The sequence below is a fragment of the Gopherus flavomarginatus genome, chromosome 5 (assembly GCF_025201925.1).
Source record: "Gopherus flavomarginatus isolate rGopFla2 chromosome 5, rGopFla2.mat.asm, whole genome shotgun sequence".
NCBI classification, from domain to species: Eukaryota; Metazoa; Chordata; order Testudines; family Testudinidae; genus Gopherus; species Gopherus flavomarginatus.
Window position 1 is genome coordinate 2933509 of NC_066621.1, and position 24866 is coordinate 2958374.

At 42.6% G+C, this 24866-nt stretch overlaps 2 protein-coding genes across 2 annotated transcripts in view; both read left to right on the forward strand.

Annotated features, from left to right (window-relative positions):
- Positions 1-7037, forward strand: part of LOC127052735 (olfactory receptor 4S2-like) — an 86271-nt gene extending 79234 nt beyond the window's left edge. Inside the window, exon 2 of the mRNA XM_050956667.1 lies at positions 6064-7037. Coding sequence (XP_050812624.1) covers positions 6108-7037 — 930 coding nt within the window. The 5' untranslated portion in view covers positions 6064-6107. The remainder of the gene's footprint in view (positions 1-6063) is intronic.
- Positions 7038-22650: 15613 nt separating this feature from the next.
- On the forward strand, positions 22651-23601 carry LOC127052832 (olfactory receptor 5AR1-like). Its single transcript, XM_050956950.1, has one exon. The coding sequence runs from the start codon at positions 22651-22653 to the stop codon at positions 23599-23601; it is 951 nt and encodes a 316-aa protein (XP_050812907.1).
- The last annotated feature ends 1265 nt before the right edge of the window (positions 23602-24866 follow it).

Here is a 24866-nt window from a genome sequence, read left to right on the forward strand (position 1 = left end):
ACGTAGAACAGAAATCGGAATATTGTTAAATCTCTTCTTTAAGTGTTTGCTTAGGACTAGAGTGAGCTGACTTTTTGAAACTGAAACTTCTTTATGAGCAAAATGTAGATTTAGGTAAATTGACCTACTTAGTGTTGATTTCACTGAATTGTTTTGGTAAGGGGGGAAGGAAAATTTTTTTAAAATTTCAGAAAAAATAAATATTTTGTTTTGATTTTTCTAAAAAAAACTTTCAGTTTTTTGGTTCAAAATGACTTTTTGTTTTAATATTTCCTTTACTTTTATTTAAAAAAATAAAAAAATATTAAAAATTGCACAAAACCAAATCAACGTGTTTCATTAATGGTCAAACAAAATATTTTGTTTGACCCAAAATGATTTTTTTTTTAAACTTTTCAATTTACCAACATTTTCATTTTGGTTCAACCCAAAACAGTTCCTCTCTCCCGCCATTTCTCTTTGGAATTTCCAGTGAACTGAAAAATCTATTTACACAGCTCTACTTAGAAGTGATGGCTGTTCACACCCACCATTTCCTAGAGGGCTAAGTCTCCATTGCTACATTTCTCAAGATCCCTCTTCCTGAGCATTAGGAGACAACTGAAGACTTTGATGCAGGAGTTCCTGCAATGTCTTGTTATGTAGAAAGGTGTCAATGGAATGAACCAGATATGAATCATGTTTGCAATAGAAAGGCCTCAAACCTATAGCACAATCTGTTGGTAAAACGTCTAATTATAAGCGCGAGTGTAAGTGGACTGTTATCCCACTTACATTCTGTGGGGGTGTTTTGGTTGCTAGCTCCCAGCACTAAAAGGGGAGGGATCGATGGCAATTCAGGACCCTGAGACTGACAGTCCCCAGGAACAATGGCGAGAGGCCAATGATCCACGTCAGCCTGATTGACAGGGCAGTTAGGCTAATCAAAGAGACAGAAGGCCAGGGTGGGTCCCATCCTCCATGTGAGCTGAAATTACCTGGGTCAGACAGAGTGAGGGCGAGCTAAGGCAAGAGCAGGGGCCCAAGCTAAGCTGCTGGGAGCAGAGCTGCAGCCCAAAAAGCCAGAGCACAGCCCAGAGAGAGCAGCCCTGCCCTGGGAGGGGAGCTGCAGCAACCAGAGCCAGAGGGGCCAGACAAGCAGCCCAGGAAGCAGGTGAGAGCTGATGGAGAGTCACAGAAGCAGCCTGCAGAGGACACTTGCCCTGGGAGCAGAGTTGTAGCAACTGGAGCCAGGGAGGCCAGAGAAGCAGCCCAGGGAGCTGAAGGCAGAGCAGCAGCAGCAGCCGTGCCTGAGGCAGTGTGGAGCTGTGGCTGGAGCAGTCCGGAGCTGGGTGCGGTGAGCAGCTGGGGAGAGCGAGGGGGACCCTGGGCAATGGACACAGCACAGGGAGACACCTCAGCCAAGAGGCTCTGCAGGCCAGACTTGGAGGGGGATCGTAACCCTGACAGAGTCAGGGTGACGCTGGGGAGAAGGGTCCTGGCTTCCAGAGCCTGAGAGAGTGTGTGGCCACCACCAGAGCAAGTGTCCGACCCACAGTATCTCTGCAGCACAGCCAGGGCCTGAGAAGGAGGCCTGGGACCTACAAGGAATAGACTGTGAAGTGCCCCCATGTCCAGAGACACTGTTTGTGATGGTCCCTTTCACAGAGCGGGGTGATGTGTTTTCCTTTAACCTTTCCCATTTTTCCTTATTCTTTTTTTAAAATTAATTGTTAATTAAATAACTTGTATTTGCTTTAAATTGTATGATGTGATCAGTGGGTCAGGGAGGTGTGCAGTGCAAAGAGAGTACCCCGGAGTGGGGAGACCCTAGTCCCTGTCCTAGGTGACCACAGCAGGGTTGGGAGTTGAGCCCTCCAGGAATCCTGGGCCCAGCCTTGTTGGGGTTACGAGGACTCTGCCAGACAGGAGAGTGGAAGGGGAGGCCTCGAGGGCAGGGAGGCCTCTGGGTATTGGAAGTGGGAATGAGGACTCAGATCCTTTCTTTAGCCCATTTCCGCAGGGTTAGTGTAGAATCCAGGAAAGTTCCCCACAATAGTGGGACCATTCCCCTGCTTACATGAGGCACAGAACAAGTAAAGGGACTAAAGACCAAATGTGTAAAGATGTTTAGATGTTGTTCTGCTCCATATTACAAGGTCTGAGTGACATAGATTGCTCAATTCCATTTTCAAAAGCGATTTAGACATTTAGAAGCCTAAGTCTCAATCTGACTTAGGCTGCTTAGACGCTGTCAGTTTTGAAAAGGCAGTGTAGCTAAGTCCCTTAGTTCTTGTAATGCCAAGTGGAGAAATGCCTAAAAATCTGGGCTTAACTGTCAAAAGGCACCAAAAGTTTGCCTGAAAGATGGATCCAAAGCAATATGGCGTAGCTGCCTCTTCACTGTTGCTTCCCATGGAAACATCTTGAAATGCTTCTGGGAACGCATTATCCAAGGCTATGACATGCTACCACTATATGAGTCACTCTAAATATTTCTGCTGTAACTTCCCAGCTCGTTGGCTTTTAGCTCATGCTAAGTTGGCAGAAATAGGGCTTTGGGTGGGTTATTCGCTTAGGATGCCACAAAGGGCACTCTGAGCCTTGTGTCTATTCAGCAGGAGAGGCATCAGATTCCTAGACCCTCTCCACCATCTAGGATGTGTGGATTCTGTGCTCACCTCTTCCATTTGGTGCAGAGCTAGCACACACAGACCCCCACTAAGGCATGGGTCATGAGGAGCAGTATGGGGATGACTGAAGGCTCAGTGCTGCTCTTTGCTCTGCTGAGACAGGTCAATGAGTGGACCCAGGAGCAAAGCATGGTGAGGAATTGGCCTCCATGTGTTCTAGGGCGTACACCTTGGAAGCCACAAGCAGCAGCTCGGCAGGTACATGGATAATTTCCTTGATTAGGTCCTCTGTCCTGTGACCTTAAAGGGGCTTCAAGATGCTTCCACAGCCTCTCCATTGTTTCCATTCAGGACTGGGACAGTGGGAGTTCACTGAAGGCAGTTGGGGTCCCCACTTAGAATTTGGAAGCGATTGGCAGGCCACCAGCCTGCAAAATTCAATATAGAGAGAGAAGAGTCCGAGCGGACAGTTTGTGAACAACTCAGAAGTGAAAATTACCCATCTGAACATTGTCGAGTTACAAATATGGTCAAAGAAAATCAGTATTGCTTGTATGAATAATTTGCTTAGCAAAAACGGGGATAAATTCTCAATGAATGCTATGTCAGTGGGATAGTTTGAGTGTCTCAAATGACTGCTTGATCTGGCCATATCATTGCAATTGTGGTTTCATGACACAACGTTGTGTTGCCACAGGGAATAACTAACTCGTCTCTTATGATGGACCAGTTTGTCTATGGCTGCATAAGGAGAAGGGAGGATATCAAGCCATATTCTCTTCCATCCCACCCCCATGTACAGATTTTGAAAAGCCATACTAAGTACAAACATCTTCTATATCCTTGATTCCATGGTCCCACTCCTGTTTTTGTAGCAGCCTCCATCTGCGACACGTAACGCACCAAGGATCTAACTGGAGATCTCCGGAGGTAAAGGCAAGAGTTGGTAGAGCTTGAATTAAAGAGAAACAGCTTCAGCACTTAGGCACATAGGAAGGTCAGAGACACATGTTCACTAGTGAGTTACACTTTCACTGTAAATGGTACCAAGTGCCTATATGAGATGGGAGGTCCCAGCACCAGTGATGCTGCTAGACTTCCCACACTTTCCAGAGCAGTGGCACCCCAGACTAAGCATAGGGTGGAACACAAGATAACATCCTGGAATGGAAGCAGCAGTGGCCACATCACGAGGCATTTCCTCAGAACTCCCATCATCCTGTGCAGCCAGGGTGTCTCTGAGAACTGATGCTGCAGTGAAATCCCATTGCCCCAGTCTTGTCACAAGCCCTGGTCCTGTCACAGCTGAGTCACATTATCACGTAGAAGAGAAATTCAAGCATTCTTCAGTCCCATATATCAGTGATTAAGGGGTGATGCAAAAGCCACTGAAGTCAACCTGGCATTTTTCCATTGATTTTGTTGGGCATGAGTTCTCTTCGGTTAAGACCTGATCCAATGGCTGTTCACGCACAGCAGGTCCACAGAGCTTGTTGCCTTTTGCCCAGGTTCTCAAGGTCCACTTTCTAAGCATAGGAATGAAATGAGGAACTTGACACAGGATTTCGTGTGCCCTCTTCTTATGTAGGGGACACAAGTAGACAGAACCAGATACTAGCAAGATCTCTAAGGCCATCACTTGGTGAAAATCGGAGAAGGCAGGCGAGGGAGCATGTCATATTGAAAGATGGAGTTTGAAAAGAATGAAAGGGACTAAGTCTCAGCAGAGCTTTGAAAGTTTGCTTAAAGTTGTCTAGGGGAGTGCTTCTTCAAAACTATTTCCAATGAAGAAGCCTTGAAAAGCCCCTGGGAGCTCATTAACCAGACAATGACGCACTGCCACTACATATTTCTTTTAAATATTTCTGCTGTGACTTCACAGCAAAGAGAGAGACAATTTTTCCCACAGATCTTGTTGGGTCTCAGATTTTGCAGAGTGAGGGATGGAGATGGTCTTAGACCTGAGGCTTTGTGAGCTGGGAGAGTGGTTGATGTGAAAAGATTCCTGAGGGCTGCCTTGACCAAACTACTTCTCTAGTTCGCTACTTTGGCCTTTGCAGAATTGACAGACAGCAAAGGACATCCTAACACAGGGCTTGTAAAGGTGTTAGGATGAAATTTACAAAGCAGAAAATTCGTATAGCAGGGAGTCACCGATGACCTTGTAAATCACTCTCATCAACTGCTCACTGTTGTTCTGATCCAAACACCTTTGCTACGGGAGCAAGTTAGAAGCAGGGAAAATAAAACCTATCACCATCCAGGTAAGTTTTGAGACCTTCAAAAACAACCCATGTGAGTTGTCCAGCAAGGTTGAATATTTTATGCTGTTCTTTTCCTGCTCAGCTCTACCAATGTAAAAGAAAAAAGAAAGAACTTGTTAGGATTCGTTCCAATCTAATTCCCCCTCCACCAATCAGTCTCCAACTAATTCACCTAAAATACGATGAATGACTCTAAAAGCTTCATTGCAAGCTTCCCTCTTGAAAAATCTTCATATTATTTTAATTTTAGTTTTGAAATGTATAAAAAAGGTTTATTAGATGCTAGTCTGTAAGCAACGACCATCCCCACCTCATATTTAATCCATTCCTGCTTATGACAGCACGTAAATACTTTTGTTTGAACACAGAAAATTTAATTTAAGTCACCTCACGTCAAATGGTAACACATAAAGTGTTAGGTTCGCTAGTAGGCTTCAGCTGATTTCCACCACTCTGGTGTCAGAGTTAACTGGTCAATCAAACAGTGTTTATGGCTACTTTGCATTTTTGGAGCAGCATTAATAATCTAAAGTGTATCCGTGAGTCCTGCTGATAAATTAGCGTTTCAATTCTAGTTGAAATTGGGGTTTTGTGTAAAGCTTGTCAAAATTCTCCACAGAAACCATTTTTTCCAGTTAAAATGGCTTTTCAATTAAATGTAAATATTGTGAAATAATTTTCTGATCAAAATAATCAGACCAGTTTTCAAACACTGGTTACTGAACGAGATAACTCAGTTTCATGTTTGCATGTACAAATAAAAACTTTTTTAAGCATTTATGTGCTCAGATGCAAAGGTAAGAGATATGGTTATCCTTGCTTAAAAAATGGGATTTCTGAAGGTGTTTAACAATGCTGTACGAATAAAATAGAATGAGTATCATAGTAGGTCTGATTACAAAGCGTAGTTAAAGTTAAATTTTTACTTACAGTTGAAGTCTTTGATGATTCACTCTGGGAAAAGAATAGAATGAATCGGCTTCAGAGTTTAAACTCTAATTATTTGGAGTATTTACTGTTTATGGCAATATGCAACTCAAGCCAATTTCCTCTAGTTTCTTGAGTTACATAGTGCTCATTTTCATTTTTGGAGAACATCTACCACTTCAGTCAATGCATCTTGTCATTTATCTCATCACCGGTCAATATCTGTTGATTGTTCCTCTCCTTCTTTTGTGTCATGGCAGGTGGATTAGCGGTATTCCATATACCTGTTATTTAAACTGAGTCCATGGATCCCACACAGAATGTGACTGAATTCATCCTTTTGGGACTTTGCCACAATGAGATGTTACAGCCTGTGTGTTTTGTGTTCTTTGTACTCCTCTATATCGCTACTGTGCTGGGAAACCTTCTAATTATTGTCACTGTAAAGAACAGCCAGTATCTGAAGTCTCCCATGTATTTCTTCCTCAGCTACCTGGCCTTTGTAGACATGTGCTTTTCCTCTGTCACTTCCCCAAAACTGATTGCGGACTTCTTCGTGGAGAGGAAAACCATCTCCTTTGATGGTTGCATAGCACAGCTGTTTGTGGTCCATTTCTTCGGGTGCACTGAAATCTTTCTCCTCACAGTGATGGCATATGATCGTTACATCGCGATCTGCAAACCCCTCCATTACACAAGCATCATGACCGGGTGTGTTTGTGGCTCCCTTGTGATGGCTTCATGGGTGGGTGCCTTTGTGCATTCCATAGTTCAGACTCTCCTTACCATCCAGTTACCCTTCTGTGGGCCCAACGAGATTGACCACTATTTCTGCGATGTGCACCCTTTGCTGAAACTGGCCTGCACTGACACTTATCTTGTTGGTGTCATGGTCATTGCCAATACTGGGATGATTTCCCTGATCTGTTTTGTTGTGCTGGTTGTGTCCTATGTCATCATCTTAGTCTCCTTGAGAACTCGCTCCTCCGAAGGTCGTCGCAAAGCTCTGTCTACCTGTGCCTCCCATATTGCTGTAGTGATTATATTTTTCGGCCCATGTATCTTCATGTATTTAAGACCTTCCACCACCTTCTCAGAGGATAAGATGGTCACGGTGTTCAACATCATTATCACCCCTATGCTGAATCCCTTGATCTATACCCTGCGCAATGAGGAGGTGAAAAATGCCATGAGAAAATTGTGGAGCAGAAAAGCGACGTTAGGGGTGAAATGAAAAATGTGCTGTGTGGAATGATAGTCATTCTGCCAAGTAATGCTATTCATCAGGAATGTTAGAGAAAAGTGATTTTAATATCAGAGGTGTTCATTTTTTCTGTGAAAATTCCCAATCATTTTCTCTGAATCCTGCTATGTGTAGCCTATAGAATTAACCTGCTTATATATACATACACTGTAAGAAAAGATTATATATAATAATTATATAATTATATGTAATATTTTCTTATAGTTTAAGTATTTGGTTTATTGTGCTAGGTTTGTAGATTTATAATAAAGTCAGGGTGGCTGTAATGCAGGATACCTACAGGCCATATCCTGTATGTTAAGCTAAGGCAAAGTTAGCATATCTATATTAAGACTTTTTATCCAGAAAGCAAAGCTGATCTACATCTTGTTACCTAAATAGCTAAGACTTTTTGTCTAGACCAATAGACAATGGAAGAATGGCATGGGGGGGGGTTTCAATTTGCATCCACAGAGTTAACAGGTACACCACAGAGAAAGAACTGAAATGACTAAAGAACAGAAATAATATAAGTGCGTAGGTACATTCATCAATACGCACATACACTACTAGCCTATGGGGTAAGCAAACCCTAACATTTTGTGGGTGAGGAATGAAATTTGGGCATAAGATGAAGGATTTCTGGCACTTGTGCCCTCTAAAAGAGATGACTCACCTTGCTAGACTATTCTATTTCTACTCTATCTCTAGTCCTCTTCTCTTCTCTTCTATTTTGTCTCTCTACTACAACTACTACTATTAGTAGGCTGTGCTTGTTCTTAACTTTCTAAGTTTCAGGGGAACTAGCAAAGTTTGGTTTCCCTAAACTTTTATTCTTACTTTGTTTCTTAGGTTTTCTGTTTAAGTTTAAGTTAGTCAAGTAAACCCTAAGGTAGTTGTGATAACTCTGAGCATTAATTTCTTCTAAGCACTGCATCTCTCACTGAAGAATTGAGAAACCCCTACCGCAAGGCTGGGCCTGTGTCTCTTAGCCCTAGATTATCAAGGAAGGGTGTGAGTATATTAACCAAAGCTTTGTAGCATATAGTACTATATTACCATATGAATCTTTTGAATAGTAGTAATGCAATTGTAAGTTTGTAACTCTGATTATTTTACCGTTTACTTACTTTTTCACTGATTTTAATAAAAAGTCTTTATAGCTATATCTGTGAGCTTCCTTTCTTACCCCTGAGGGTCCTTTGTAAATTCTGTGGAGCCTGATTCAGGACAAGAAGTTTTATCTTCTGATCAAACAGATTGGTGAGCCTAAGACCCTACTAATTAATATTAATAACCAATTATTAATAACAATATTAATGAAATTAAAATAGAATTAAAGCGATAGCTTACATTAATATTATTAGTACACCCTAAATCAGGCTACATATTACCATTCTACTTTGATGTGAACGCTTCCAACATTTAAGGCTCAGTGAAAAGTGGAAATTTTTCCAGTTCTTTGTTCAATTTTATACCTAATTTCAGTTAGATTTTTTTGTGGTCATTATTGTCGTCCCAGTAGCACTGGAGCAGTATGAGCCAGCGATAGCCCTGGACTCCTGCTCTGAAGTCATGGGGTAGTAGTCTTGGTTCTTATATTATGAATTTGGGTCAGTCACTTCCTTTCTCTGGACCTCTGCTTCCCTCCCATGTTTTGCCATTTTAGACTGTAATCTCGTCAGGGCAGGTACGGTCTTTTACTATGTTTGTACAGCACCAAGCACATGGAGTCCCAGTTTCAGTTGAGGCCACTAGGCAATGCTGCAATACTACTAATAGTAATAATTTTGCATTATGTTCTCATGAACATGTAAGCATGTGCTCACTATGAGGATCTGTTACATGCAATGTAAATGGAATGTCTTCCATTCTATGTATCCGAAGAAGTGAGCTGTAGCCCACGAAAGTTTATGCTGAAATAAATTTGTTAGTCTCCGAGGTGCCACAAGTACTCCTGTTCTTTTTGTGGATACAGACTAACATGGCTGCTACTCTGAGTTCTGGTGAAGAGATGCTCAGATTCACCTCGATTAATTACAGTGATGCTACTTGCCCTTCTAAAGAAGCTATATTCAATTTGAGACATGAACACTCCTCCTCACAATCAATAGATTCCTGCAAACTTTCTGAATGTGACCACCAAAACTTCAGAGCACTCAAAGCAGAGCATATCTCCAGTTGTGTGAATACGAGACTCCTCTCAAACAAATCTAGATGTTCCCTCCCTATGCTCCCATCACATACACATGCAGAAAGCTCATCTTTTTAGAATATGAGCCATCCAGGCCACCCAAGAGAGATGCCCCACTTGGATACCATGGTTAGCAATCTCCAGAGAAGGAGCAAGACTGAACTTTTTCACCGTTGTGCTTGTCTCTCATGGACAAGGCTAACACCAATTGGTCAAGGAGTAAGAAGCTGTATTGTGACGACTAAATTATTTCATTCACCCAACAATACAGTTTGTAGAAGGCAGTGATATTTGGTTAATGTTGACTTGGGATGGTTTGAGATGGGTGGGAAAGGACCTCCTAGCTTATCACTTCCTCCACCTGTGGGTTCCTGCCTCTTGCAATTTGCCCCACGGTAGAAAATAGTCATGTCCCAGAATTCCTGATACTGCATTACGAGGTCACATCAGCATGTGATGGTTTTGTGTCATAAGAACAGGCTGGTAAAACACTGTTGATTCAACATGAAGATAACATGTCATCGCACCATGACGCTGGTTTATGATACCCAAAACAAACGTAAGGCTATTTAACTGGACCTAACCCTCAGGACTCAGGGCAAGCAGGAACCAGATAACATCAGGAAATTTAATGGGATATGTGGTACAGGTGGTAATGTCACCATCTTAGCTATTTATTAAAGTCCCTTTGGAAATGAATCTTTACATTGCTCTTGAGGAAGTTGAGATAAAATACAGTGTTCAGGGGAAGTAGTAGGGAGTGAACCAGGCCCAATCTGTAACTTGGGAGAAACTATCCACAGAATTTCATGGGGTGGGGCTATTGCTATGGAGATAGCAGAGGAGTTACAGCTACTGTTCCTCCTTTTCCTTCATCATTCCTCACAGTCCTGTTTCCCTTACTACCTCTTGGAAGTCAGGGCTGAATTCCCTTTCTCTCCCCACGTCTTTGGATGTTTGGTAAATGTGAGTGTGTGTGTGTGGGCGAAACGGGGTCTTCCTCACTCCCTGACACATGGCTGGGTGTGAAAGTCTGCTCTCTCTCCCTTCTTGTGGCTTGCTTTGCTTACCAGCTCCTGGAAAATGTTCCTAAGAATGACTGTCTTGAGTATCAGCCAGAGCTTGTAAAATGCCTAAACCCTTGAGCACTGGCTGCAGATTTGGATTCAAAATATTAATAACTCACACAAACACTTTCTGTCACTATTTTGAACTCCTAGTTATTGTGATCATAGTGCCTAGTGAGCCGTTACCTTGGTGAACACCTATAGTGCTGCGCAGCGGAATCAAGCATGGGCAAGTCCCCAACCGGTATAAATCAGCATATCTCTGTTGAAGTTAGTCAGTGAACTGGATCCCCAGCTGGTGTTTGGAGTTGTCTGGAGTCTAGGCAGCCATGCCAACTTCTACCAGCTCTGGATTTGGTCCTATTAACATTTAAAGTGATAGGACATTAGATCCAAAAATAAATTATTTTCCTTCCTGTTCTCACCGCTTGTAACTATGAACACAGACTCTTCACAAAATCTGTTGACAATTATTAGAGTGGGTTCCCTTGAGTATAATTAAAAGTTGGTTTTAAGGGGGTCCTGGTGCAATGCAACTTTTGAATAAGTCCCAGCAGCAAATATAATTCCAGTTTTTAGCTAAATAAACCTTAAATGTTTGGCACCTAGAACAAGGCTGATGAGATAGAAAATGTTATTTCTTTACAAATGCTTCTGGAATCAGAGTCTGGAGCCCAGGTGCATGAATTTTACATAACTTACTTAACTATTTCTCCTTCAACTGTCGGAAGAAGAGAGTGAACTGGTCAGAGAGATAGGGAAGGAAGCTATTCACTTAGGTCAAGGTCTGTAGCCTGATTTAGGGTGTACTGATAATATTAATTTGGCTAATATGGGAATTTAGTTTATTAATGTAATTTATTTTAATAATAATAATAACAATAATTAACAAGACTAATTAGTATGGGTTTAGGCTCGCCAATCTGTTTGATCAGAAGATAAAAGTTCTTGTCCTGAATCAGGCTTCACAGAAGTAATAAAGGACCCTCAGGGGTATGACAGGAAGCTCACACTGAGACGGATATAGCCTTAAAGACTTTTTATTAAAATCAATAATAGTAAGTAAAAGGTAAAATACTCAAGAGTTACAAAGTTACAATTTCATTACTGCTATTCATCAGATACATATGAGAATATAGTATTATATGCAACAGAGCTTTGGTTAATATACTCACACTCTTCCTTGTAACCTGGTGGTAAGAGACACAGGACCAGCCTTGCAGTTCAGGTTTCTCAATTCTTGAGTGAGGGATGCAGTGCTTAGAAAATGCTAAAAGCTGTTAAAGCTGACTAGGGTTTACTTGATTATCTTAATCTTAAATCAAAACTTAATAAACAAAGAATAAAACTTAGGAAAACCAAGCTTAGCCTAGTTCCCTTGAAACAAAGTTTAAGAAGAACAAGTATAGCCTACAAATAGTAGCAGTCATCGGAGATAGATAGAGTGGAACAAGTAAGTGAGAAATGGAGACAGAGAGAAATGGAGATCTAAAGCTAGTAAGAAAATGGAGAAACTGAAGATAATGGAGACAATCTATTGAGGTGGTTACCTCTTTTATAGGGCAAATACCGGACCTGCTCTCTCTTATGCCCAAACTTCATTCCTCACCCACAGAAATGTTAGGGTGTACTTACCCCATAGGCTAGTATGTATGTGCGTATTGATGACAGGTATGTATGTACATCAGTCTCCTGTGGTGTACTTGTTAAGTCTGTGGGAAATCCCCCCTATGCCATTCGTCATTGTCTATCAGTCTGAATAAAAGGTCATAGACATAGGCGTGAGTACTCATCTATTTAGGTAACAAGATATAGGTCAACTTTGCTTTCTGAATAAAAGGTCTTAATCTAGATAATCTAATTTTGCTTTATCTTAACATACAGGATATGGCCTGTAGGTCTCTTGCATTATATATATATATAAGTGGTTTAGTACTATAGGTTACAGGTCTGCCAGCAAGGACAGAAATAGCCATTGGTCCCTTATGAGCTCAGAAGGGCCTCGGTATGAAAATTTAACTCAGTACTGACAGGGTTAAATACCCTCCCCAGATGCTTAAGCACATCATTGGTGACCTCTAGATTGCAAAGAGGGACTCTAAGAATGGGTCTCATTTCTGGCCTAGGGATGAGGTTTAAACATCATCCAGCCACAAACTCTTTACTGTACTGATTGTCCAATGCGACACTTTAAATAGCCCTGTAGGAACCAGGTTTCCCTGTAGGTTCTTAAGCTGATTGCACCTCATGGACTCTAGGCCTGGAAGGGACCTTGAGAGGTCATTGAGTCCAGTCCCCTGCCCTCATGGCAGGACCAAATACTGTCTAGACCATCCCTGATAGACATTTATCTAACCTACTCTTAAATATCTCCAGAGATGGAGATTCCACAACCTCCCTAGGCAATTTATTCCAGTGTTTAACTACCCTGACAGTTAGGAACTTTTTCCTAATGTCCAACCTAAATCTCCCTTGCTGCAGTTTAAGCCCATTGCTTCTTGATCTATCATTAGAGGCTAAGATGAACAAGTTTTCTCCCTCCTCCTGATGACACCCTTTTAGATACCTGAAAACTGCTATCATGTCCCCTCTCAGTCTTCTCTTTTCCAAACTAAATAAACCCAATTCTTTCAACCTTCCTTTGTAGGTCATGTTCTCAAGACCTTTAATCATTCTTGTTGCTCTTCTCTGGACCCTCTCCAATTTCTCCACATCTTTCTTGAAATGCAGTGCCCAGAACTGGACACAATACTCCAGTTGAGGCCTGACTAGCGCAGAGTAGAGCGGAAGAATGACTTCTCGTGTCTTGTTTACAACACACCTGTTAATGCATCCCAGAATCACGTTTGCTTTTTTTGCAACAGTATCACACTGTTGACTCGTATTTAGCTTGTGGTCCTCTATGACCCCTAGATCTCTTTCTGCCGTACTCCTTCCTAGACAGTCTCTTCCCATTCTGTATGTGTGAAACTGATTGTTCCTTCCTAAGTGGAGCACTTTGCATTTGTCTTTATTGAACTTCATCCGGCTTACCTCAGACCATTTCTCCAATTTGTCCAGATCATTTTGAATTTTGACCCTGTCCTCCAAAGCAGTTGCAATCCCTCCCGGCTTGGTATCATCTGCAAACTTAATAAGACTGGAAGACTTTAATTCAGGAGCAGGTTAAAGTAGCAGAAATTAAAAAAAAACACCCCAGAAAGCATTGACAATGAAGTCAATGTAACCGTCCCACCTGTCTGTATGTCAGTCTATCTGTGAATCTCTAATACATCCTTCATCTAGCCCTAAATAGAGGGATTCGCTGATATATAATTAGTCTTCCTCTAGGACTGTAGCCTTTGCTCCTTCCACTGATAAGCCATATTTCTGAGAGATTGTTTTCCTTTACTTTTTCCTTTCTTACAAAGAAATTAAAGCACAAAGGGTCAGATTTTGAAAGGCACTTAGGTGCCTAAGTCACGTGAATTTCAATACCCTTAAAAATCTGGCCCTAAACCCATTGACATTAATAGGAATCTTCCTATTGACTTCAGTGTGCATTTGACTGGGACCCTACTGCTGGCTCAGTCCAATTAAACTCTCCCCTTTGAGGAACTTGTTTTCCATTCTCCATTCATGTTTTGTTGGTTGTTCTGTATTTAAAATGTGTCAAGGCTAGAGAGAGGGGTTGGACTGACAGAGCTGGAGAGTGAATGTTCGACAGTTATTGCTAGAACAGCTGCCCACCATGCAGACAAATTCCCTTGAAACGTGTCTCAGCCATGACTTTGCAAGACCCCACCCCCGAAAGCTACTATCAGACTGGGGAATTCAGCCCCCATGATTCAAGGGGGACACCTGGTGTCAATGGTGATGGTGGTTTTTGCTTAGCTGACCCCTGTCCAGTCAGGAACTGTACTGAGAACCCACCAACTCATTTCACACGTGCACCTGAAAAGCCAACAGACTGTAACAGTCCTGGGCAAGTCCTATGAGAATATACTGGAGGAGTTAATGCAGGGCTGACCAAAGAGAGTTTGGAAGCTAGGCCGATTACTGCTTCTGCTGCTGGCCTGGCGTTGCCGGAGTCCCTGTTATTTCGTTTAACATTTAAACATATTCTTCAGAATTACAAATATCGTCAAAGAAAATCAGGATTGCATTCACGATTGGTTCGCTCAGCAAAAAAGGGGAAATTTCCCAAAGATCACTGCCACTGTTTGATCATGTCTACTGGCTTCTCTTGTGTGCTAGTTCTTGCAGTTTTGTCACAATTGTGGTTTTGTGACCCAACATCTTGTTGCCATAGGAGTGATTAATGTCTCTCATTTCTCATAATGGACAAATACCTGGAATACTGTGTAAGTAGAAGAGAAGGTACCAAGCCTTATTTCCTGCTCCCCATGTACAGATATTGCCAAGGCAGATGAAGGAAAAATATAGTCTATGTCCTTGACCACTTGGTTCCAATCCTGCCTCTGTGACAGCTTCCATCTGGACTGACACATAGATTCATAGATTCTAGAACTGGAAGGGACCTCGAGAGGTCATCTAGTCCAGTCCCCTGCCCTCATGGCAGGACCAAATGCTGTCTAGACCATCCCTAATAGACATTTATTTAACCTACTCTTAAATATCTCCAATAATAAAGATTCCACAACCTCCCTAGACAATTTATTCCTGTGTTTAATCACCCTGACAGTTAGGAACTTTTTCCTAATGTCCAACCTAAATCTCCCTTGCTGCAGTTTAAGCCCATTGCTTCTTGTTCTATTCTTGGGGGCTAAGGTGAACAAGTTTTCTCCCTCCTTCTTATGACACCCATTTAGATACCTGAAAACTGCTATCATGTCCCCCCTCAGTCATGAAGAGTTTAATCAGGGATCTCCACAAATAAAGGCAGGAGCTGGTACAGCTTGAAGTAAAGAGCCACTTTGGCACATAGGAAGGTCAGATATGCACCTTGACTAGTGGGCTACACTATGAATGTATCAAGGAGCTGGAGTGCAAGGCAGGATGTCACAGCACCAGTGGTACTGCTAGATTTCCCAAAGATTCTGGGTTCCTCTTCCACACCAATGGGGATCCCATACTAAACATGGGGTGGAATACAAGTGGCATCCTGGAATGTAAGCAGCAGGGGCCATGTCACCAGGCATTTCCTCCGAAATCTAATCATCCAGTGCAACCAGAGTGTCTTTGAGAACTGGTACTGCAGTGAAATCCCATTGCCCCAGTTTTGTCACAGGCCCTGGCCCTGTGTCACAGTTGTCACAATATCATCTGGAGCAGAAATCCGAAGGTTAAGTTCTGTATACCAAGGATTAACGCGAAAACACTGAAGTCCACAAGGTGAATTTCCATTGATTTTGTTGGACACTGGCCTTAACTGAAGACAGCTAATGGATGTTTACACACAATGGATATTGGCCATTGAAAAATCATCATAGACAGGACCTCTGTGATCAGCACCAATTTAGGTCATATCTTTATGTCTCTCTAACAATAGAAATCTAACCAGGAGAACTATAAGACTCATGACATAGCCTAGATCATAGTCTCCCCACCAACCACAGATTTGGAGCTGTGCTAAAGCAATGCTTCAGCCATCTTTTTCTGGCCTCAGGGAAATGGGAGCAGGAATGAGGGGTAGGGTCAGAGACCTACCAGTCAATGAGCAAGGAGCACCATGTAGATGCAGAGGTAGACAGGCTCCTGTGCTCCAGAAATTTGGGTTGTGATGGACAAATGAAGGGCAGAGATGGCGTTCCCCAATACACAGAATTAGCCCTTCTTCTGCCCCTCACTCTATTCTTTCCACTTTCCACATCACTAACAACCCTGCTCTATCCATATCTTCATATATCATAGAAGAAGTCAGGGAACATCTCTGCCCTCCATGTCTGGCCAATGACAACAGGTGGTTCTTTCAATGCATTAGGAAAGACAGTGATTGGGAGAATTCTCTGAATATCTCTTAGATGTCAAAACTGGGCCCCTTCTCCTCCCCACAACTCTGGATGACTGGTAAATGGGGGTGGGTGGGAGAAATGGGGTTTTTCTCATTTCTTATCAAATGGTTAAGTGTGAGAGTCTGTTATCTCTCCTTCCTCTAGACATTTACTGCTCACCCGCGGCTGGGAAACATGCCTCAGAATTATTGTCTTGAGGGTCTCCAGAGCCTGCTTGAGGATCAAACCCTTGAATTTTGGCTGTGACATTTGGGGATTAGAGTTTGGTCCTAAATACCCATAAACCTATGACATACAGGGTTTCATTGTTTTGGGAATACCTAGAAATGGTGACCATACTGATTCATGAGCCATTATCTAGGTAAAGACTTATAGAGCTGCACAGACAAAGAAAATATGAGACCTGGGATCCTGCTGGCAGAAATCAGAATAACTTCATTTAGGTAAACAGGGCCAGGTTATGTAAATCCATGTATCTCTATTTAAGTCAATGGGTCAGACGCCCCTGATGAGTAAACTGATGTGGATTTTTTGAGAAGCAGCACTAATACAAATAATAATGAATAATAGGTTTATACGACCATGATAACGAACTCCTGCTCAGCATTTGTCCCAATTAACTTGCAAAATGAGAGGTCTTTCGATCCAAAACTAATTTCTTTTGCTTCCTGTTCTTATGCCTTGTAATGAAATCACAGACCTTCAATGAAATCCTTTACCACTACCAAGACTGTGTTCCCTTGGATATCACTAAAAGATGGTTTCAAAGTGGCCCTGGTGTGATGCAACAGACAAAATCTAATTCCAGTTTTCAGCTATAGGCCCACAACATCAACAGTTTATTTCCCAGGAGGAGGCTGATGAAATAGAAAGTTTAATTGCTTTCCAAATGATGCCAGTGTCGGAGTTCGATCCCCAGGTGCATGACTTTCTATGTAACTTACTTTACCTATTTCTGCTTCAGCTTACTCCTCCGGGAGATGAACGACTGCCAGAATAAGAGAGTGGATTGGTTCGAGAGATGGAGAGAAGCTGCCCAATTAGATCAGGCTCTGCCAGCAAGGACAGAAATAGCCATTGCTCCATTCTGAGGTCAGAGGGACCTTAGTATTAAAATTTCACTGAAAGCTGATGGCTTAACGTCCTCCCCAGATCCCTAAGTGGATCATTAGTGACCTCCAGACTGCACAGAGGGACCCACAGAATACATTTTTTTTCTGGGCATGAGGCTGAGGTTTATACATCAGCAGACAGCACTGCGCTGACTGGCCAATGTCAGAGTTTAAACAACTCTCTCCAAATCAGGTTTCCGATGCTGTTCACGTGGAAGGACTTTTTCTCTGTAGCAGATGAAAGCAGCGGAGGTTAAACCAGACTCACTCAGGAAAGCATCGGCAACGCATCCCATGTAAGTGTCCTGTGTCTCGTCTGTCTGTCTGTGAGGCATCCATCAGCCTGCACTAAATGCAAGACTGAAGCCTCATTACTCTTCCGCTAGGGCCATAGTCTAAGTTGTATTTCTGGGAGATTGTCTGAGTTACTTCTTCTTTCTCTCACAGATAAATGAAAACACAAAGGGCTTGATATTTAAAGGTACATTTAGATATTTGTCCCTAAGCCCATTGATGTTAATGGGAGTTATTCACTTCAGGGACGTTAGACTGGGAGGGGACCTTAATGCTGGATTGGTCTAATTAAATTTTCCCCTTTGATGAATGTGTTTTCCTTTCTCTCTATGTTGTTTTGTTGGTTGCTCTGAATTTTCCATGAGTTAAGGCTGGTGAAACATGGTGGATTGTCAGAGCTGGAGAAGTGACTTCCGCAATGATCACCAGAACAGGTGCCCACTACACACACACACACGCACACACAGAGAATGCCCCAACAATGAGTCTCAGGCATGACTATGAAAGACTGCCCCACCTTTCCACACACACAATATTTGTGACAGGGGACTTCAGTTGCCATGATTCGTTCAGACCTTGTCCTCGGTTGACAGACCAAGCGGGACAGCTGGTGCCAATCACGGTGGTGGTTTTTGCCACCTGTCCAGTAAGGAACTGTACCGAGATATCACCAACTCATTCCTCACATGCCCCTGAACAGCCAGCACCTTGCAGTGGTGTGAGACCTCCCTCGCTGAACTGCCATATCAATTGGTGAGCTAGAGGGGGAAAGAATCAGTAACTCACAACCAGTGTAACAGATTATGCAGCCCTTAGTCCCTGAGCTAGACCTCAGCATATGAAAACTATCTGGACTGCAGGTGCATGGACATCCCATATGGAACCTCACTCTCCTAGGTCTCTGCTCGTTTGAATACAACCCATTTTGTAGTCACTGAAAATCGTTCCCCTCTGATGGCCAATTTGAAATGAACCGAGGGTTTGAGTCTGGTTCCTAGAGCCCCATTGTAGAAATCCATAGTAGGCACCTGAAATCCAGAGGGAATACACCCACAGTAAGAGGCAGTCCCTGCCCCAAACCATCTAAACAGACAAGAGAGACAAAGGATGGGAGAAGAAACAGGAAAAGTGACTTGCCCAGAGTCACACAGCAGGTCTATGGTAAAGCCAAGAACAGAGGGCTGGGATAATGCATCCAGGGGCTGGGACAATGCATCCAGGGGCTGGGACAGTGCATCCAGATGGCTGGGACAATGCATCCAGGGGCTGGGACAATGCATCCAGGGGCTGGGACAATGACATAGAACTATGCCAAGTTCTATGTCATTGTCCCAGCCCCTGGATGCATTGCCTCAGGCTGTCTTCCCCTAGAGTCTGGTCTTCCGAATTCAAAGGTAAAATTACATGCACAAGTACACAAAGTATATCTCAGATATGTAGCCAGCACCAATGAAACACCACCACCTTCATGGTATGGACTAGTAGCTATGTGTTACATAATATTTAGCGTTACTGACACTTGTTTTTTTTAATTTCCTTTTTTCCCCACTTAAAGTTCAATCCAAAATTAACAATTAAATATTCATGATACCTTGTGACAGGACTGACTCGCCTACGTCTCTGACACAGTGTGATGGAAGATCATGAGCTGAAATAGCATCTCTTTTGTTCCTCTAACCTCTACAAATCAAGCTGAGGGATCATGTACGTTTCGGGCTTCCAATAGCACTTCTCTTTTGCACAGCAGGTTTATTTAATATTCTGGAGTGCAATGGGATTTAACCAGTGGACAAAGTCAATTCTCTGACCCACAGCCGGGGCTCCCTATCACACAGCACAGCTATGTTGCATATTCTGTGCTCATAAATTTTAATGCCAGAAGGGACCATTATGGACTAGTCTGTAAGGTGACCAGCTGTCCCTATTTTATAGGGACAGTCCTGATATTTGGGTCATTTTCTTCTATTACCTCCCCAAGCCCCTGTCCCAGTTTTTCTCACTTGCTGTCTGGTCACCCTACTAGCCTGGAACTCCTGCGTAATACAGGACAGAGAACTTTCCCTGGAGAGTTCCTGCCATGGAGGGAGTTCTTCTTCTGTGCCCTGAAAATGAATGCTGCTGAGCCTAATAACTAGCACATTATCCTTGAGATAGTCATACAAACTGGAGGCAAAGGCTCCAATGGATGTAATTTTACTATATATCTTGTGTGCTGGAATACAAAAGCCACTGGAAAGGGTAAATTTTGAGCTCCATCACAGGGCTAAAAGGTATCCGTTTGTAGCTGAATCTTAGAGCTGTTTTTAGTTTTGGTCTAAATGTTACCAGCTCTGAAATTCAGAAAAGTATAGTTAAGAGACAACAAGGAGAAGATAGAGGGATTTTCTCATTTGGCCTAGTAAGTAGTAGATTGGCCTGGGACTCAGGAGAGATCTATGATGTAACTCCCAGTTATGCTGGGTGATGTTGGTCAAGTCACTTCACCTCTCTGTACTTCAGTTTCCCCATATGTAAAATGGTAATGAAAATACTTATCTCCTTTGTAAAATACTTTGAGATCTAGTGATGAAACATGCTATACAAGAAAGATATTAGTGTTATTTTAGAGAAGAGCAAGAAACATTTTGTAGCTGGTGGTTCAAACCAAACACACACACAAAACAAATGTTTATATGGAAAGTGCTCAGAGGTTTAGAACATTAGAATCAGCTGAATAGGGATGAATTAGTGGGCAGAGTGCAGGTGAAGCTGAAACCTTAGCAAACACAATTCCTCATGGAGTCTCATTGCTTATTATGTGATACTCTGGCAAAATTGATCCCTCTACAATATACTGAATGTGCTATAAATATTGAGCAGGGTGAAATTTTTCAGCTGAAACTTTTCAAGCTAAAATATGCAGATTCAGCAACATTGAAGTGTTTCACAAATTCATGTTAGTTTTGCCGCAATGTGTCGGTCAGAAAAAAACTCTCAAAATAATTCCGCAAAAATCAAGTTTTTTTTTTGAAATGACATTTCATTTCAAAACATCCTGTACTTTTATTTAAAAAATAAACAAACATCAAAAATGCTTGAAATCAAGCCAAACAGTTTGTTTCAGGTCAAACAAAACGTTTCTTTGACTTCTATTTTTTTTTCTAATTTCATCTTGTTGAAAATTTTGAAAAAAAAATGGTTCAGTCCAAAACAATTTGGTCCCCCCATTTTTTTTGGAATGGCAACACAACCAACATTTCTGTTATTCACACAACTATATAAATGTCTTTGCTTCTTTATTTATATATGTGAATCTTGATGTTGTGCAATGGACTTCATTATTCACCAGCCATGAGTGTGATTGTAACTTCCTCTCCCTCCCCTCCCAGTCCAGCTTTTCTGTAAAAGGCATGAACTGAAGCCATGGATCAGGGGAACCACACAGTGGTGATGGAATTTGTTCTCCTTGCACTTTCCCACTCTCAGCAGTTTGTATTTTTTGTCCTGTTCTTACTGTCCCACATGGTGATTGTTCTGGGCAATCTCCTCATCACGGGGATGGGCCAGCTGGGATGAACCATTGTAATTCTCTTGATGCCAATAGGGCTATGATGATTTACATCAGCTGAGAATCTGGCCCAACAGCAGGGGAAATGTCCACTCCTCATTCTGGACACCGAAATAAGAGAAGGCTTCTGAAAATGTAGTTTTACTCACATGTGCCACATAAGTGGTATTGATGGTAAACATTAGGAACAGAATCGGGTGAAAGAGAAAGAGATTCTGTGGGTTACACCCGCAGAGATGTGTGTGTGGGATAGTGGAGGGGCTGCTGGTTGGCACTGAGGGGCAGTGGCAGAGCTGAGTGGGTGGGTCAGGTAATCTAGGACTGGCATAGCAGTGGGGCTGCAGGTCAGGACTAAGGGGCATTAGCAGAGCAGACTGTGTATGCAGGGAGCCCAGGTCTAGGGCCCGCCGGTTGGGATCGAAGGGTGTTGCCAGAGCTGTGTGTTGTAAAACTCAGGATTGGAATGGTAGGGGGCTGCAAGTCAGGATGGAGTGCCATGGGCAGAGCTGTGAGGGTGGGGAGCCCTTTTCAGCAGCTAGAGGAACATGATGTCAGATGTATTTCATTGCATTAATACAAAGTAAGGTGGGGAGGGGTGGAGGAGTGATGAACTATTAAGCAACACAGGTAAATTCTATAATAAGTGGGAAGCCCAAGAAAATGACTTGAACATCATTGGAGAACATTCAAGGAAGACCCTTGCTCAATATGCAGGAGCAGTTAAAAAAAAACCCAGAGAACAATAATGAAAATATTATAATCATATGTTGTCTATTTTTTTGGATTTTCCATCAGGGAAATGGAAAAGAAATATGTCATTTTAGGTTGGGTGGAACACAATCTAAATATTTGGGTTCGTTGACCAGAATTGAAATATTTTGTCTCAGGTCAGTTCAGTGTTAATCTGAGTTTGCCTCAGTTGCTATGGGGCTTCATAGGAGACACCATAATGATGAGCACATTATAAGCTTTAAAATGATACCTTACAAGGCACACTTTGTACAAAATTTATCATAATCCTTTGAGAAAGGGGTACAGCGTGTCACAGGTGCATTGTGGGAAATGTGGTCCAGTTGGAGTTCGGCCCAGAGAGGAGAATGGAGTCTTGAGGCAGATCAGGAGGACAGAGACTGATCTGAAACCAAGATGAAACAAAACATATTGATCTGAGAATGTCAAAATATTACATTCTGTTTGAAAGTGTCAAAATGAACCATTTCCACATTTCCAAATCAGTATTTTTTGGAACTTTCCATTGAGTGAAAAAAAAATCATATGCTGCCTTTTATTCTGATTCAGAATAAAACCAAAGTCATTTGCATCTGTATCTATTGTTTACTGGAAGTTCATTTCAATGACTGTGTCTCACTCCCACTGAGTTTCACCATTTGCCTTCTGTCTCATCTAGGCAGCAGAAAAACGGACAAGCTGTTGACATGGATCGAGGAAACAGAAGCACCATGGTCCACGAGTTCATCCTCGTGGGATTCACAGACAGTCCACAGCTGCAGGTTGTCCTTTTTGTGGTGTTCCTAATTATCTATACGATCACCCTGCTGGGCAATCTTGGGATGATAGTGTTAATCAAGATTGACCCCCAGCTTCACACCCCCATGTACTTCTTCCTCAGTCACTTGTCCTTCTGTGATCTCTGCTACTCTTCTGCCATTGTTCCCAAGATGTTGCTGAACTTCTTAAGAGAGGACAAGTCCATTTCCTTTGCTGGGTGTGCAGCACAGTCTTATGTGTTTGGTTCTTTCTTGGATGCGGAGTGCTTCCTCCTGGCCGCGATGGCCTATGACCGTTGTATGGCCATCTGCAAGCCATTGCTTTACAATATCACCATGTCCAGGCAGCTATGTGTCAGCCTGGTAGCTGGGGCATACACAATAGGTTTGGTGGATTCGCTAGTTCATACCCATTTCACCTTTCGGTTGTCTTTCTGCAGCTCCAATGTCATCAATCATTTCTTCTGTGATGTTCCCGCACTGCTAGCACTCTCCTGCTCTGACACATGGCTCAACGAGCTCCTGCTCTTCATCACTATGAGTGTGGTGGAGATTAGCACCACTCTCTTGATCCTGGTCTCCTACCTCTACATCCTCCTCACGATCATACAGACCCGCTTGGCTGAGGGGAAACAAAAAGCCTTCAGCACCTGCGCCTCCCACCTCCTGTGTATCACCATCTTCCATGGGACTCTTCTTTTCATGTACACTCGGCCCAGTTCTAGCTACTCCCTGGACACTGATAAAATGGCCTCTGTGTTCTACACGGTGGTAATCCCTATGCTGAACCCCCTCATCTATAGCCTGAGGAACAAGGACGTGAAGAACGCCCTGGGGAGAGTAATGTTGAGAAATTATTTTTCATCCTCTCTACATTAACATGTCTCAGAATAACGGGCAGGGATGGGAGGCAGGGAAAACGGTGCAGCATCCCTGATGATAGCACCTTGCAAAAGATGGGACTGAGCAGGTTCACTGTGCTCATATGTTTAAGATTGCACAGTCAAACATGGAGGCATCCAAAACCAGAAGGCACTTTTTAAAAGCTAGACCTAGCAGCTCCAACTGAAATGAGGAGGGGGATGTTACTGAGGTAGAATATATTGGCCAGGGACGGAATTTGATCAATGTCCTGTAAATAACATTCCCGAATGCTAGTGTCACCCCTCGTACCGTGGGATCTTTATTAGCTGCAAGTGACGGGGATACTGACTCAAGAAGCATAGCATCCCACAAAGCTCTGCTAGAGTGTTAGTAGCACCATGCTTGACAAGGATGTTTCTGTAGTTAAAACACTAGTTCAGGATTCAGATGACCTGAATGCAGGTCTGAACTCTACCATAGGTTCCCTCCATGAACTTGGTCAAATTACTCCTCCTCTTTGGCCCTCAGTTCTTCATCTGTAAAGCAGAGGTGATAATGCTTCTTTTGTCTTGTCTATTTAAACAGCAAGCTCTCTGGGGCAGGACTTGTCTTCACCAGGTGCTGGTACAGCATTCAGCACCATGAGCCTGCCAGACACTGCTGGGCTACATGATAATAGTGTATCTGATGGATATGAGCATTTATGCTGTTATGCTCCTTTGAACAATTCATATTTTCATCTTGTCCTTTTCATATGATTGGGCCTAATTGTAAAGATCATTGTTTTATCCCAAATAAAATATTTTAAAAATCCTTTCTATAAAAATCACAGTTTTTCTGCCTTCTTAACATAAACCTAATAGAGCAAATAGGGTTTCTTTCCCTTGGGGACAAGGGAAGGTAGGTAATACAGGAGTAAGGAAATAAAATACATTACACAGTACTCGTGCAGGCTGCACTTAATTTGTAATGAATGAGGTGCCAGGGCTCAAGCAATTAGGTTCTGGGGCTCAAACTATTTTTTTTTACATTTGTAATGGATGCAGAAAACCCAGACGTGCCGGTCTATGAACTGCTGAGCCTAGAGGTGCCAGAGTGCAGAGTGTAGGAATTTACTGTGTTCAGGATTCCAGCGGGAAGAATATTGAAGCTCAGGTTCAATTCACGGAGTAGCATTGTGTGCTGACTTTTTGCAGTTTACAGCATACTTGCACTATGTGCAACACTTTCTGCATGCATAGGGTTACCAGATAGCAACTGTGAAAAAAACAAGACGAGGG

Coding starts and splice junctions, on each gene's coding strand:
- LOC127052832 (XM_050956950.1), top strand. CDS start 22,651: ATGGATCGAGGAAACAGAAGCACCATGGTCCACGAGTTCATCCTCGTG.